Genomic DNA, 16,105 nt, shown 5'->3' on the forward strand with positions numbered 1-16,105 from the left:
TTACTTTGAGGATTGTATTAACCCCTAATCATGCCTCCAAAGAAAGCAAGTGGGAGCAGTAAAGCCATCCTAAAACACAAAGACGCTCTTAGAGCAATGCGACAGTGAGCGCCCGGGCGCGCTGCGGTTGCGCGATCGGACCAAATGCGACAGTGAGCGCCCGGGCGCGCTGCGGTTGCGCGATCGGACCAAATTAAGCTCCCTGCGCACTGAGGCCCACTTAAATGTTTTAATTATTTTCTAAATTTCAGCGACGGCTCTGTCACAATAATGCGACCATCGCGGTGCAGTTGCGCGTTCGGCGGTGCGCTGCAGTTGCGCGATCGGACAAAAATGTGCAAATGAAAAAATCCTTAAAAAAGGCGGGGTTTTTTTAGTCTTGGAAAGGATTAAAAATGTTTCCATTATTTGTAATGGGAAAAATAGATTCGGAATTCGACCGATTCGCTTCTCGAACCGCCTTCTGGAACGGATTGTGGTCGAAAACCGAGGTTTGACTGCACATTTTTTTTAACTGGAAATTTCAGATCAGTCAAAAATGATACCGAAGTACTTCGTTTCATTTATTTGCTCTATTAGTTTTCTACAGGCACCAATTCAATGTGGCAGTAGATGTGTTTTTAATTAAGAATCTAAAACTAGTATAATTGTTTTATACGGCTGCAACGAACAATTATTTTAATAATGGTTAATATCTCAATTAATCAACAAATTGTAGTTTTAAAAACTTTCAATTATTGTCAATTTATTCCAAAACAGCAATTTTACAAATTGAAAATGCATAGATGTGAATTAATTCTCCCACCTCCCATCTATCCAAGACTTGTACCTGTCCAGGACCAGAAAACATGCAAGTAACATCTCTACAGACCCTTCTCACCCAGGTTGCAATCTGTTCAAACTACTCCCCTCCGGATGGCGTTATAGAGCTCTGTATGCCAAAACCAGCAGACACAGAGACAGCTTCTTCCCCCAGGCTGTTGAACTCACACCACTCTTAGAGTCTCAGAGTCATTGCTGTGCAATAACATCCTGCTCTCCACACCTTTTTTGAATTGTCTACACTATTTGTACTATGTGTCCTCTCTGCATCCATAGCAGCCTGGTCATCCTGGAAGAGGCATCCTCCCAACTGTGGTCTCTTCTCAAGGTTTCTCATTTCCCCTAGTTGGAGTTTTGAGTTTTTCCTTGCCCTCCTGGGAGTTTAAGATCAGGGGATGTTTGAGAATATTCATCATTTTTCACACATCCTGAGTGTTGTCCATCCATCCATCCATCCATCCATCCATCCATCCATCCATCCATCTTCTTCCGCTTATCCGGGGTCGGGTCGCGGGGGCAGCAGCTTCAGGAGGGACTCCCAGACTTCCCTCTCCCCAGCCACTTCATCTAGCTCATCCCGGGGGATCCCAAGGCGTTCCCAGGCCAGCTGAGAGACATAGTCTCTCCAGCGCGTCCTGGGTCGTCCCCGGGGTCTCCTACCGGTGGGACATGCCCGGAACACCTCCCCAGGGAGGCGTCCAGGAGGCATCCTGATGAGATGCCCGAGCCACCTCATCTGGCTCCTCTCAATGTGGAGGAGTAGCGGCTCTACTCCGAGTCTATCCCGGATGACCGAACTTCTCACCCTATCTCTAAGGGAGAGCCCGGACATCCTGCGGAGAAAACTCATTTCGGCCGCTTGTATCCGGGATCTCGTTCTTTCGGTCAACGACCCATAGCTCGTGACCATAGGTGAGGGTAGAGGCGTAAATCGACCGGTAAATTGAGAGCTTTGCCTTTTGGCTCAGCTCTCTCTTTACCACGACGGACCGGTACAGAGTCCGCATTACTGCCGACGCTGCACCGATCCGCCTGTCGATCTCGCGCTCCATCCTCCCCTCACTCGTGAACAAGACCCCAAGATACTTAAACTCCTCCACTTGGGGCAGGATCTCATCCCCGATCCGGAGAGGGCATTCCACCCTTTTCCGATCGAGGACCATGGACTCGGATTTGGAGGTGCTGACCCTCATCCCGACCGCTTCACACTCGGCTGCGAACCGCTCCAGTGAGAGCTGGAGATCACGGCCTGAAGAAGCCAACAGCACCACGTCGTCTGCAAAAAGCAGAGACGCGATGCTGAGGTCCCCAAACCGGACACCCTCAATGCCTCGGCTGCGCCTAGAAATTCTGTCCATAAAAATTATGAACAGAATCGGTGACAAAGGGCAGCCTTGGCGGAGTCCAACCTTCACTGGGAACGAATCTGACTTACTGCCGGAAATGCGGACCAAACTCTGGCATCGGTGATACAGGGACCGAACCGCCCTTATCAGTTGGCTCGGTACCCCGTACTCCCGAAGCACCCCCCACAGAACCTCCCGAGGGACACGGTCGAACGCCTTCTCCAAGTCCACAAAACACATGTGGACTGGTTGGGCGAACTCCCATGCACCCTCGAGGATCCTGCTGAGGGTGAAGAGCTGGTCCACTGTTCCACGGCCAGGACGAAAGCCACACTGTTCCTCCTGAATCCGAGGTTCGACCTCCCGACGGACCCTCCTCTCCAGCACCCCTGAATAGACCTTACCAGGGAGGCTGAGGAGTGTGATTCCCCTGTAATTGGAACACACCCTCCGGTCCCCCTTCTTAAAGAGGGGAACCACCACCCCAGTCTGCCAATCCAGAGGCACTGTCCCCGATGTCCACGCGATGTTGTAGAGACGTGTCAGCCATGACAGCCCACAACATCCAGAGCCCTTAAGAAATCCGGGCGGATCTCATCCACCACCGGGGCCTTGCCACCGAGGGTTTTTTTAACTACCTCAGTGACTTCGACCCCAGAGATTGGAGAGTCCGCCTCAGAGTCCCCAGGCCCTGCTTCCACAATGGAAGGCGTGTAGGTTGAATTGTATTCTCCCCACCGACACACGACGTCCCGAGTCGAGGTCAGCAGCACGCCATCTCCACTGTAAACAGTGTTGACGTTGCACCACGTTTCCTTTTCGGGCTGTGCCCGGCCGGGCCCCATGGGCGAAGGCCCGGCCACCAGACGCTCGCCTTCGAGCCCTGCCTCCAGGCCTGGCTCCAGAGGGGGGCCCCGGTGACCCGCGTCCGGGCGAGGGAAAACGAGATCCATTTATTTTTTTCATCATAAGGGGCTAATGTGAGCCGTGCTTTGTCTGGCCCCTCACCTAGGACCCGTTTGCCATGGGTGACCCTACCAGGGGCATGAAGCCCCAGACAACATGGCTCCTAGGATCATAGGGGCACGCAAACCCCTCCACCACGATAAGGTGACGACTCACGGAGGGGTCCTGAGTGTTGTTAGTCACCTAAATGTTGAACAGAGGCTGTGATGTACCTAAGTTAAATTCCTTGTTTGGCATGTTCAAACATGGCGAATAAAAATTCTTGAATCTTGAATTACCATACAGTTATGTGTTTGGTCTGTAATTAGAGTAGAAACATTCATCTTTAACAAAAAGCTGTGATGAACACATGAATATGACATTGATGCAACCCAAGCGTTTTACCTTCACCTGCTGTAGATTGCATTTTCATGATTAAATTTAAATTTTCTTCTTAAATCTTTCTTCCGTTAGGCCCCCATGTAAATATATTGTGATAGGATGATCAAGCATGTAATTGAGACTCCTGGCTTCATGTGCAGGAGCTTTACGCCATGGAAGGATACAAATATTTTTCAGTTTGCAATTCATATTGTCAATGACGGCTACACAGTGATTACACTCATTCATCTCTGACAAGACAGTTAGTATGCCGGAAATAGAATCCAAGTTAGGCCATTTTTCTAACAAACTTTTGTGCGAATTGTTTGTGAACAAGGTTGTTTGTAGCTTGAATTTTCACTGGCATACATCTGTCATTACAGTTGGTAAAGTATTACATCTCTCCTTTTCTCATGGTGGAAACTTTGAGAGAAAAACAACTGACATGCTCACAAAGTTTTACTCTCACTAAAATTGGAAGGGCTGAAATCATTCAACCATACGTTCTCTGTACTGCTTATGGCGCAGATTTGATCTGTGTGGCGGATATGCAAACCAGTCAGCCACTGAGCCACCTTCAATGTAAACAGCAATGGGAAACCTTTTAAAAAGTAAATGTGCAATACATTTATAAAAATATAATATTACACCAATGATAAAAGAAATACTTATTTGAAGCGCTACAACACTTCTGTATTGTATCATGCACAGTTGCATTATGAATCCCTACCTGTAGAGTAGAAAATATGGCTTCAAAGCCACTGGAGGGGTTTTGGGAGACTGACATTCTTGGGTGACCCTGCTCTGTGCAGGTTGTCAAACAGCAACAGCAAAAATGTGATCAGGTAGATGTTGAAATTTAAAAAACAAAACAAACGGCAGCTATACCAAAAACACAGGAAGATTTCCAAAGCACGGAAAAGGAGATGTAGTTGAAATAATGTCCCACTATCACACACAACAGTCAGACAAAGTATTTGACTCCCTGTTTTTTGAAAGACTGAGTAAGCGCGCACGAGAGAGAGAGAGAGAGAGAGAGAGAGAGAGAGAGAGAGAGAGAGAGAGAGAGAGAGAGAGAGAGAGAGAGCCACAGCGACAGGTAGAGAGAAAGAGAGCCACAGAGACAGGGCGACAAACAGACAGACCACCTCTTCCAATCTTCACCGGGAGGCTACACTTAGTTATGAGCAGTTATGAGCAGCAGTGCCATCCTAGAAGTGCATGCGTATATATTTCTGTAGAATGAAGAACCATTATATTTTAGACTAGACTTATGACTATGTTGGTTGAATGTACATCGTGTGTCAAGGTACTCACATAGTATACTTGTCCATATGTAACACTATCCCTCCAAGATAAAGAGCTCTAGAAAACATTTGTGTTGTGGTGTTGAGAGGTCTGCCACTAAAAAAAGGCTTTGACAAGACCAGTTGGGCAGCTGCAGAGCAAACTATACTCAATGGTGGGATTCATTCACAGAGGATTAATGGCTAAGTACTTATGTTTGGCACTGGTAGCACACACACGCGCGCACACACACGCACATACTGTACACATGCACACTCATATTTGCATGCACATAAACACACACACACATACACACACACACAAACAAATACACATTCTCCTTGCGAAGCCCTTGCCGCTTTTCTTACTTTGTCTGGTGCCTTGGAGTGAATAACTTGGAGGGATTCTTTGGAGGGGTTTGCATGCCCCTATGATCCTAGGAGCCATGTTGTCTGGGGCTTCATGCCCCTGGTAGGGTCACCCATGGCAAAAGGGTCCTAGGTGAGGGGCCAGACAAAGCACGGCTCAGAAGACCTCTTTTGATGAATAAAATATATGGACCTAGTTTTCCCTCGCTCGGACGTGGGTCACCGGGGCCCCCCTCTGGAGCCAGGCCTGGAGGTGGGGCTCGAAGGCGAGCGCCTGGTGGCCGGGCCTTCGCCCATGGGGCCCGGCCGGGCACAGCCCAAAAATAAAATGTGGGTCCCCCTTCCCACGGACTCACCACCTGTAGGAGGGGCCAAAGGGGTCAGGTGCAAAGTGAGCTGGGCGCCGGCCAAAGGCGGGGACCTTGGCAGTCCGATCCCCGGCGCAGAAGCTGGCTCTTGGGACATGGAATGTCACCTCTCTGACTGGAAAGGAGCCCGAGCTGGTGTGTGAGGCAGATAAGTTCTGACTAGACATAGTCGGACTTGCCTCCACACATAGTTTGGGCTCTGGTACAAGCTATCTCGAGAGGGGCAGGACTCTCTTCCACTCTGGAGTTGTTCACGGTGAGAGGCGTCGAGCAGGTGGAACGCCTGCACATTGGGGTTCACCCTGGTGAACGAGAGGGTAGCATCCCTCCGCCTTCGGGTGGGGGGACTGGGCCCGACTGTTATTTGTGCCTATGCACCGAACAGCAGCTCAGAGTACCCACCCTTTTTGGGGTCCTTAGAAGAAGTGGTGGAGAGCGCTCCTTCTGTGGACTCTATCGTTCTACTGGATGACTTCAATGCTCACGTGGGCAATGACAGTGAGACTTAGAAGGGTGTGATTGGGAGTCCTATCGCGGCGTTTTGGATTGTGGGACTCCGGAGGCAGCCGACAGTTACTGGATGGCCAAGCGGAACGCGGCTTTGGCGGTTGCTGAGACAAAAACCCGGGCGTGGGAGGAGTTTGGCGAGGCCATGGAGAATGACTTCCGGACGGCTTCGAGGAAATTCTGGTCCACCATCCGGCATCTCGGGAGGGGAAAGCAGTACACCGTCAACACTGTTTACAGTGGAGATGGCGTGCTGCTGACCTCGACTCGAGATGTCGTGAGTCGGTGAGGAGAATACGTTGAAGACCTCCACAATTCCACCGACACGCCTTCCACCTTCCATTGTGGAAGCAGGGCTCTGGATGTTGTGGGGCTGTCTTGGCTGACACGCCTCTGCAACATTGTGTGGACATCGGGGACGGTACGGTGCCTCTGGATTGGCAGAGGGTGGTTGCCCTCTTTAAGAAGGGGTACCGGAGGGTGTGTTCCAACTACAGAAGAATCACACTCCTCAGCCTCCCTGGTAAGGTCTATTCAGGGGTGCTGGAGAGGAGGGTCCATCGGGAGGTCGAACCTCGGATTCAGGAGGAGCAGTGTGGTTTTCGTCCTGGCCGTGGAACAGTGGACCAGCTCTATACCCTCGGCAGGATCCTCGAGGGTGCATAGGAGTTCGTTCAACCAGTCCACATGTGTTTTGTGGACTTGGAGAAGGCATTTGACCGTGTCCATCGGGAAGTTCTGCGGAGGGTGCTTTAGGAGTACGGGGTGCCGAGCCAACTGATAAAGGTGGTTCGGTCCCTGTATCATTGTCCCCATTTCCGGCAGTAAGTCGGATTCGTTCCCAGTGAGGGTTGGCTGCCCTTTGTCACCAATTCTGTTCATAACTTTTATGGACAGAATTTCTAGGCGCAGCCGAGGCGTTGAGGGTGTCCGGTTTGGGGACTTCAGCATTGCGTCTCTGCTTTTTGCAGACGACGTTGTGCTGTTGGCTTCTTCAAGCCGTGATATCCAGCTTTCACTGGAGCGGTTCGCAGCCGAGTGTGAAGCGGTCAGGATGAGGGTCAGCACCTCCAAATCCGAGTCCATGGTCCTCGGTCGGAAAAGGGTGGAATGCCCTCTCCGGATCGTGGATGAGATCTTGCCCCAAGTGGAGGAGTTCAAGTATCTTGGGGTCTTGTTTACGAGTGAGGGCAGGATGGAGCGTGAGATCGACTGGCGGATCGGTGCAGCGGCGGCAGTAATGTGGACTCTGTACCGGTCCGTTGTGGTGAAGCCAAAAGGCAAAGCTCTCAATTTACCGGTCGATCTATGCTCCTACCCTCACCTATGGTCACGAGCTATGGGTCGTGACCGAAAGAACGAGATCCCGGATACAAGCGGCCAAAATGAGTTTCCTCCGTAGGGTGTCCGGGCTCTCCCTTAGAGATAGGGTGAGAAGCTCCGTCATCCGGGTGACATGCAGAGTAGAGCAGCTGCTCCTCCACGTTGAGAGGAGCCAGATGAGGTGGCTCAGGCATCTCATCAGGATGCCTCCTGGACGCCTCCCTGGGGAGGTGTGTCCCACCGGTAGGAGACCTCGTGGAGGACCCAGGACGCGCTGGAGAGACTATGTCTCTCAGCTGGCCTGGGAACGCCTTGGGATCCGCCGGGATGAGCTGGATGAAGTGGCTGGGGAGAGGGAAGTCTGGGAGTCTCTCCTAAAGCTGCTGCCCCCGCGACCCGACCCCGGATAAGCAGAGGATGGATGGATGGATGGATGGATGGATGGATGGATGGATGGATGGATGGATTCTTTGATCATTACAAAGTGCTAGAACAAAGATCAAGTGTGAAGTAATTTCAGAACAAGCAAAAAGCAATCAAAATCATTCAATCAACTAATTGAACATTAGACAAAAAATAAAGCATGACAAAATGATTCATACAGCTGAACCTCGATTTTATGTCGACTTTTTGAATTTGGGAATTGTGTGAACGCCGAAAGCGCGTTATTGAGAAAGTCTTGTAAGAGTAATAAAATCAGATCCATGCATATGCGTATCGGGTAATTGCAGTAGAAAAATACGTACTAAGATACAAATGTTTGCATTTGGGGAATTACATCATTGTTCTGGGTGAAAATTAACACGATATAATTGTTAAAAATGGTTATTTACTAATCGGGGTAGCGATCATGTAGGGACCATCCTATCCTATTAGCATAAGCCTTAAAGTCTTATAATGTACCGTATTGGCCCGAATAAAAAACGATGTTTTTTGCATTGAAATAAGATAAAGTGGGGGTGGTCTTACATTCGGGGTCTAGACAGTGCCGGCTCTACGCAGGGGCAAGAGGGGGCGTTGCCCCCTCAAACAGATGTCCTGCCCCCTCGAATCAAACTTTTAGAAGTGAAAAATCCGCTGATAGAAACACACGTTAATCAGCCCCCTCTCTTCTCTCATGTCGGTGCAGTGTGTGTCCTCCCTCACACAGCCTGCTGTCAGGACTCCGCGCCCCTCCGTAAACATCCAATCACTGTGAGTATGCAAATGAGGCAAGACGCTGCCAGAGAGTGTCAAGTTACAGTCAGCGCGGTAGGAGTTGGAAGAAGCAGTAAAAACTCCACCAAACTCGTCGTACTGACCCGTGATATAACTAATGATTAACGACAACTCAAATAATAGTTAATATAACATTATATTATATGTCCCCCCCCCCCCCCCGTGAGAGATTGCCACCTTATTGTGGTCAGGGGGTTTGCGTGCCTCAGTGACCCTAATACCAGCAGAAGCTTTAATCTTCAGGTGGGACACCCAAGCTGGACAGGTCTTAGTGTAGAGGCCTGACAAAGTGCAATCCACTTCTCCAGGTTGAGATCTGGACACACAGCTAACTGCCGTGAAGAAAACACTAACAGTGTTAAAAATGTGTAAAAAAAAAAAAAAGAACATGCCCCCTTCACATTTCTGACTGCCCCCTCTTATGTGCATTCCTAGAACCGGCCCTGGGTCTAGACATACCCATTCACTTGTGCACAGCGGTAAGTTAAAGGTTGCTGGTATCGACTGAGTATGTTGCTGTGATCGTGTGCGTCTTTGACACAAAGTGAGTATATACTCACTGTCATTGTTTCATTGTCACTACTGCCCACTGTTGTGCCGTTTGTCCAATCGCGGTTTGCTTCGCGTGCGCGCCGTTTGATTGACAGCTCCGGCGCGCTCCTTTAAGTTTGCCTCGCATCGTACGAGTAGCCGTTACGCAGCGGCACGGCGACTAACGGTCCCCAGCAAATATACCGGTTTTTTCCATGTATAATGCGCAAAATTTAACTAATTTATTGTCCTAAAATCTGGGGTGCACATTATACATGGGTACAAAAAAAGAAAAAAGGAAAAAAAAATTTCTTTTTTTTTTTTTTAAGAAAATCATGGTACAACAATTTTTGAAGAAAATCTTGTCACGGATGGTTCTTTACAACGTCACTTTCCTCTCTTTTCATTTTAACCTAACTGATCGCGGTGGTGCCTTTCTGGGCAGTCGGAGAAATCAACGCCAACAAAAGTCAAGTTTATTTATTTAAAAAAAAAACCATCCAGCCTAGTTAAGAAATCACCAGAAAGATCACCATGACAATTGTGAATAATAAATAAATAATTATTATATATATTATATATATTATTATTATAATAATAAATAATTGTGATAAATAACTGGAACATCACTCAAATATTGGTAATCCCGTTGAGAGTCTCACATATTTCTTCGCTATCGAGTTTGCTACTGCATGCGCAGTGATACTGACCGGCAGAATAACATCCGGTTGTTCCCAAAGATGATTTTTTTTCTGAAATAATTTTACCTTTACGGACTTAAGTAACCCGGCCGGGTCATACCAAAGACTATGAAAATGGGACCCATTGCCTCCCTGCTTGGCACTCAGCATTAAGGGTTGGAATTGGGGGGTTAGATCACCAAATGATTCCCGAGCGCGGCGCCTCTGCTGCTCACTGCTCCCCTCTCCCCCAGGGGATGGATCAAAATCACACGGGGATGGGTCAAATGCAGAGGACAAATTTCACCACACCCAGATGCGTGTGTGACGATCATTGGGACTAAAAAAAAAAAAGTCAAAATTTGGGTGCGTATTATACATGGGTACAGGCTTTTTTCCAGCATCGACATGCCATTTTTAGGGTGCGTATTATACATGGGGGCGCATTATACATGGAAAAAAACGGTATTTTGTTGTCTCGATGACTTATGTTTGGTGTGTTGCCGAGAGTATTTTATTTATGGTTATTTAGTATAGCGGAACCGTTACGTGCAGTTAGTTGTGTAAAGTGTGCTGTCTACTAGTGTTGTGTGATGTCAGAATTTGAGCGTTGACTTACGTGCTGTATTTCTGTCTGTTACAGAACCACACACACACACACACACACACAAATCACACACACACATGCACACACACGCGCACACACACACACACACACACACACACACACACACCCTAACCCTTCCCACGCGTCATACAATAATCACACACAAGAATCACATTCACACACCCAAAGATTCACCCATGTACGCTACACACACCTGTGCGTACGACCAAACGTGTGCCTATACTCTATTGCCTTATGCCCCTATGAGCCACAGTGCCTGTTACGTTTTTGCCAATAATTCAGTTAAGCAATCAAAACTGAACCACGTCTTCCCTCCTGTGTTCAGACCGACACCCGGGGCGAAAAGAGCATAACCATCCGAGCCAACCCCCTATACCAGGGGTGGCCAACCAGTCAGAGACTAAGAGCCACATTTTTTACTGTGTCATCGCAAAGAGCCACATCATACACATGAGCACACATGAACACCCCCCCCACACACACGCACACGCACACACACACACACACGCACACACACACACACACACACACACACACACACACACACACACACACACACACACACACACACACACACACACACACACACACCCCTCTGCTCAGCCAAATTTATTGTGTGACATTATTATGTCACGCACCAACATGATAATGACAAATTGACTCCTACAGTACTAAAACCACAGACCAAAGACCACATTTTCAACAATGAACATTGTGTGCATTGTCTCACACAGACAAACTCTCAGTTCAACAAATTCCACAAACAAAAACATAATAAGTTTTTTCACTTACTATGTGTGGCGGGACAGACCATTCGTTTTAGTTTGTCGTTTTCAGGAGACAAGATTTCAATAACGTCACTGAGGCATATTTTAACGAACTCCACTTCATTGTATGGCTTTTTAGCCCGTGCAATGTTCCAAGCCAGTTGAAACAATGCAAGTGTGACAGTCCCTGAGTGCTTCGTAATTCTTTTGAAAAACTGTACCTATTTTTCTGCCTGACTTTTCAAAGTCTCCAAACTTGTGCTTGCGAAATTCTGTCCCTTTTGCAAAGTCCTTATCGATATTGGCATGAAGTGAGCTGAAGTGGCGCTGACCATTTGAAGCTTTTAAATGCGCCAATGACGTCCGACATATCAGGCAGAATGGCATAGCGTTCAACAAAAAACAACTTTAACTCTGTTAAAAACGTCCTGTGTTCATCGTCATATATTCGTTTAGCTGTGCATTTTTTCCTTGCCATTTTGGCAAGCGTCTTGTCAGCTTTTCTGGACCTAATGGGCCCCCGTAGTCACAGTCGCCATTCATAAAAAGCCGGCAAAACCAATCGCTCTGTTTGTCCCTCCTCCTTTGCGGGATTTCACCTCACGCGCATGCGCGTTTGACCAAAATACCATATTGAACTCAAGCGAAGCAAATACGCACGAAAAATAAACACAAATGTTGATATGAACGTAAAAGAGCCGCATGAAACCAGCCAAAGAGCCGCATGCGGCTCGCGAGCCGCGGGTTGGCCACCGCTGCCCTATACAGTCCTCAGGCTCCCCAACAATAGCGGTAGCAGTTTGCATTATTTTATTGCAATGTTTTTCCTTATTCAGATTTGTTTCAAGACTACAGTAACAGTTAGACTGATGGTTAATGCAGTTATTGCAATTTTGTTGTTTTATCACAAAAGATTGGTTTATTTACATTTCAAAAACCAGAAGCCATTCTTTTACAAATGTGATTGCACTTCAGTTCACATATTTAAATGTCCAGATATTAAGATGTGATGTATGATTTGAATGAGGCAAAATAACATGCTTTTTTCTCTCGAATATATTGTTATAATCATTTGTGACGGATGTAATCATTTTCTGTATAAAAAAATTAATTTGGTGTTCAAAAAGTCTTTTTTTCAAATTTGAGTCTTGAAAAAGAGGGGTTTGACTTATAATTAGAGTCGTCTTATATTCGGGCCAATATGGTATTATTTATGGCCCGCCTGCACTGTCATACTGAATAAAAAAAGAATCATGAAACTTGAAACTATAATATCTCCTATTACCAAAAGGTGGCAGCACCACCCGCTCCGCTCATTTCTAACATGGCGACTGCAAAGAAAACGAGGAAAGTTGACATTGAGGGCCGTCGCTTTCAAGAGAAATGGGAATTACAATACTTCTTCACTGAAAATCAAGGCAATCGTGTTTGTCTAATTTCAAAAGAGATGGTTGCCTTGTTTAAGGATTTCAACCTAAAGCGACGCTATCAGACTAAACATGCTAACACATACGACAAGCTAGCAGGGAATGACCACGCTGATAAAGTGAAGCAGCTCCAAGCTGAACTGGCATCACAACAGCGATTCTTCACGCGGGGCTGTGAGTCAAAAGTAAATCAAAAGTAAATATGACTTAATATTAAATATTACGAAGTGGCCATGTTAATACTGTTGATGTTATGAACCTGTAGACGTGAAACAAACTATTATTTTCTGAAAGATATTGTAGATGACAAGAGCAAAATTCACTTGTTTTAAATTTTAATGATAACAGACAACTTTGCATTGTTCACATCTGCCTGAGTGGATGATGTTTTTTGGTTGTTTTTGTCATTTAAAAAATAAAGATAATTGGGACAATGAAATTTGTTTTATAACAGTGTGTATTTGCATGAAATTTTTGTAGTTAAAAAATGTCCGAAAAAACGATTGGCCCCCAGGCCCCTTCACTTTATCAAATCTGGCCCTCGCAAAACGTTTGGACACCCCTGGCATAAGCAGTCATAAAGTTCAAACAGCCCTTACAGGTCGCCGTCTCTGTGATCGCACAATGGAGTGCTGTTCCGACTTCTTCTCATCAAACACCATTTAATTAATCACAGAAATTAAATCACTAGCGCTAAGGTTTACATGCTTGTCATTTAGCCTTGTACGATCTTTATATCCTTATAAATTGGGGTTCATGACCAAACGACGTTAGAAAGTTGCATAGAATTGAAGTGCATAAAATTGAGGTTCAGCTGTATTTTGTATATTCAACAAAGTAGTCGTTTTCCCAAAGTGAGATCTTGGCAAGCAACAAACTAGGAAGTGATAAACAATGGCACAACTAAATAGTGAATGTGTACAAAGCCAGTCAGAAATCGATATTTCAAACGATTCTGCAGTGTTCCAGGTGTTTGAAGTGTTGGAGGAAAAGGTTGTTGGCATGACACATACATGCACGAGCCACATGCTGAGGATGCTGAAAATGTTGTGCCCGAGTGACCCATTGAAATTGAAAGAATGGCAAGCTATATCGGCTTAGGTCATTAGCCTAGCATTTTTGTTTAAAATTCGATGCTGTGCCGTGCTGTAACCTAACAATGACCTTACCTGCTTGGCCCTTTTTTTCAACTAGTACAGCGTAAGGTAAGACTCCTGATGTTTTTTTTTAAATTGATTGTAATCACATCTATCTTTTTGCAAACCCTTTATCATGAGCAAAATCATTGACTTAAACAGATCTTCAAAGTGCTTGCAAAAAAAAACCCCATCAAAACCCGTCAACACCGCAGTGAAATTCGTTTGCTTTGCAAAGGCCAAAAAGGTCCATTGACATGACCTATTCTTATCTTTGAGCCACTCAAACAACTGTTGGCCTAAATGTGAGCAATGCATCGCCATACTTTTGCCAAATTACACAATAACAATGGCAACGAGCAGTGAATGGGACAATCAACGATGCGGTACAATTGCGCTGACCTCCTCTTCCCGGACAAGTCCTCATTTTGAGGCCTAAGAAAATGTCCGGGAGGAATTTCATAATACAGAATGTCTGGAATTTCTACTGGATGTCTGAAATTTCTACTCCAACTTTATCTGTCGGTTTAAGTGTGACCTTGAGTCATGTCAAGGACTCTGTCTCAAGCAGATCCAAGTCCCCTGTCACTGTCTGCCAACCTCAGCAAATCAGCTTACTTAATGTGACAACCGAGAACCGATCACAACAGAGCTTACCACAGACGTTAACGCATTCACATTACGCTTACTGTAATACTGTAAAAAGTAAAAAAAAAAGATGAAATGACCCGCCATTAAAACTTTGCTGCCCTTGGTGTGCTGCATGGCCTTCTTAACTCTTAGGTCATTTCCAAATAAATAAGGCCGCGAGTCCATGTCAGTATCATGTTTAACACAGTCAGTCAAGTAGCTCACTGTAAGTGGGGTGGGAAACCGCAAAGGTTTGCATGGACAAGGATGAGGCAGTCCGAACCCAGGGGAATGTGTAAGAGCGCCTGGTCTTTCAAAGAGATGTTGGTTACTATATTAAAAAATACTGCATGGCTCTACTCAACAAGGAGCTCAACGGGAATGGCCGTGCGACAGGTTTCTGAGTGCATCACAGTACACAATCAGCTTTTATGAATGTCCCTAAAGCTAAAGGTTGAATAAACACTCAATTCTAGTTTTATTGGGCCTCTTTGTGCCGTTTGATATGGTAGATCATAATAAACCTAAAACTCGTTTTTGCGGTCCAGAATTTAGGAATCGCATTAACATGAATTAAAGTTCTCCGTCGCTATGACAGATTCCTGTCAATGAGAAAAATGAGGAGGGGGGGATAATTTAAAAAAAGAGTACACTTGTATTTGTTGTGGTCTCGTAAAGGCTATCCGATTAAATCATCAGATATTAAACTGACGCTATTCTCAACTAATAAAGCTAGCTAGAGCTGAACAGCTAGCCATACAATGAACAGTTTAATGTTGGAATGGGTTGAATTGGTAAAAAAAAAAAAAAGGAATCAGAGAAGAAAAACAAAATAAACCATAATTTGGGTTTTTGGCAATTTCGGGCATGTTGAAAATCCTTGCCAAATGGAATTGAATGAGCTGAATGCTGTGAATTTCTCATCGGAATGATGTAAATGTGAAATGTTGAACGGCCCACAGAGAATGAATGGTAAAGTTCAACAGCGGTAAAAACCAAAATAAAAAATAAAAAAAACATCCCAAGTTGCTCGCTCACAGTTCTCCAAGCCAGCTCCCGTTAATTTTTGTCATGGTACTGTTACATGAGCATGTTGTAGATCTGGCAATAATGATAATCTTTTTCTACATTTGGTTTTCTCCTTCTCCACACAGTCCGCCGGTGTTATGGTTCAACTCGCTTCCAGATTAACTGGCTCCCCGAATCTAGATGTGGCCATTAGGGCAAAGCCAGTTCAGTAATCGAAGCGAGTTGAACCGTAACATCGGTACAAGACGCAGTGCGTCACGTGGCACGTTCACAAAGCTGATTGGCTGAGTGCGAGGCGTAGCGCATCAGAAGTTAACTTCACTTTATATCTCGGAGTGCGCTGCGCGTCACACGCCCCAAAAGCGCCACTCTGGACCGACAGGCGCAATTTCCATTGACTGAATCGCGTCGCAAAAATTGACTCAATGGAGTTTTTTTTTTCCCCCATTTGAATTTATTTACCAGCTCAGTGGCCTCGTGGTAGAGTGTCCACCCTGAGACTGGAAGGTTATGGATTCAAACCCCGGCCGGGTCATACCAAAGACTATAAAAATGGGACCCATTGCCTTCCTGCTTGGCACTCAGCATTAAGGGTTGGAATTGTTGGGTTAGATCACCAAGTGACTCCTGTGCGCGGCACCGCTGCTGCTCACTGCTCCCCTCTCCCCCAGGGGATGGATCAAAATCACACAGGGATGGGTTAAAACAAGAG

At 46.2% G+C, this 16,105-nt stretch overlaps 1 protein-coding gene across 7 annotated transcripts in view; it reads right to left on the reverse strand.

Moving 5' to 3' along the window:
* The window catches only part of LOC119123986 (cytosolic carboxypeptidase 4), a 96,776-nt gene extending 91,836 nt beyond the window's left edge, over positions 1 to 4,940 (reverse strand). For 2 of the 7 annotated variants that reach the window (XM_037253504.1, XM_037253508.1), the window contains exon 1: positions 4,225 to 4,610. In XM_037253504.1, the coding sequence (XP_037109399.1) occupies positions 4,225 to 4,281 (57 nt within the window). In that variant the 5' untranslated portion in view covers positions 4,282 to 4,610. Of the gene's footprint in view, positions 1 to 4,224; positions 4,611 to 4,811 lie in introns of those variants that run through there. The other 5 variants (XM_037253497.1, XM_037253502.1, XM_037253498.1 and 2 more) reach the window with 5 other exon arrangements.
* Positions 4,941 to 16,105: the final 11,165 nt, after the last annotated feature.

This window comes from Syngnathus acus, chromosome 6 (assembly GCF_901709675.1).
Source record: "Syngnathus acus chromosome 6, fSynAcu1.2, whole genome shotgun sequence".
NCBI lineage: Eukaryota > Metazoa > Chordata > Actinopteri > Syngnathiformes > Syngnathidae > Syngnathus > Syngnathus acus.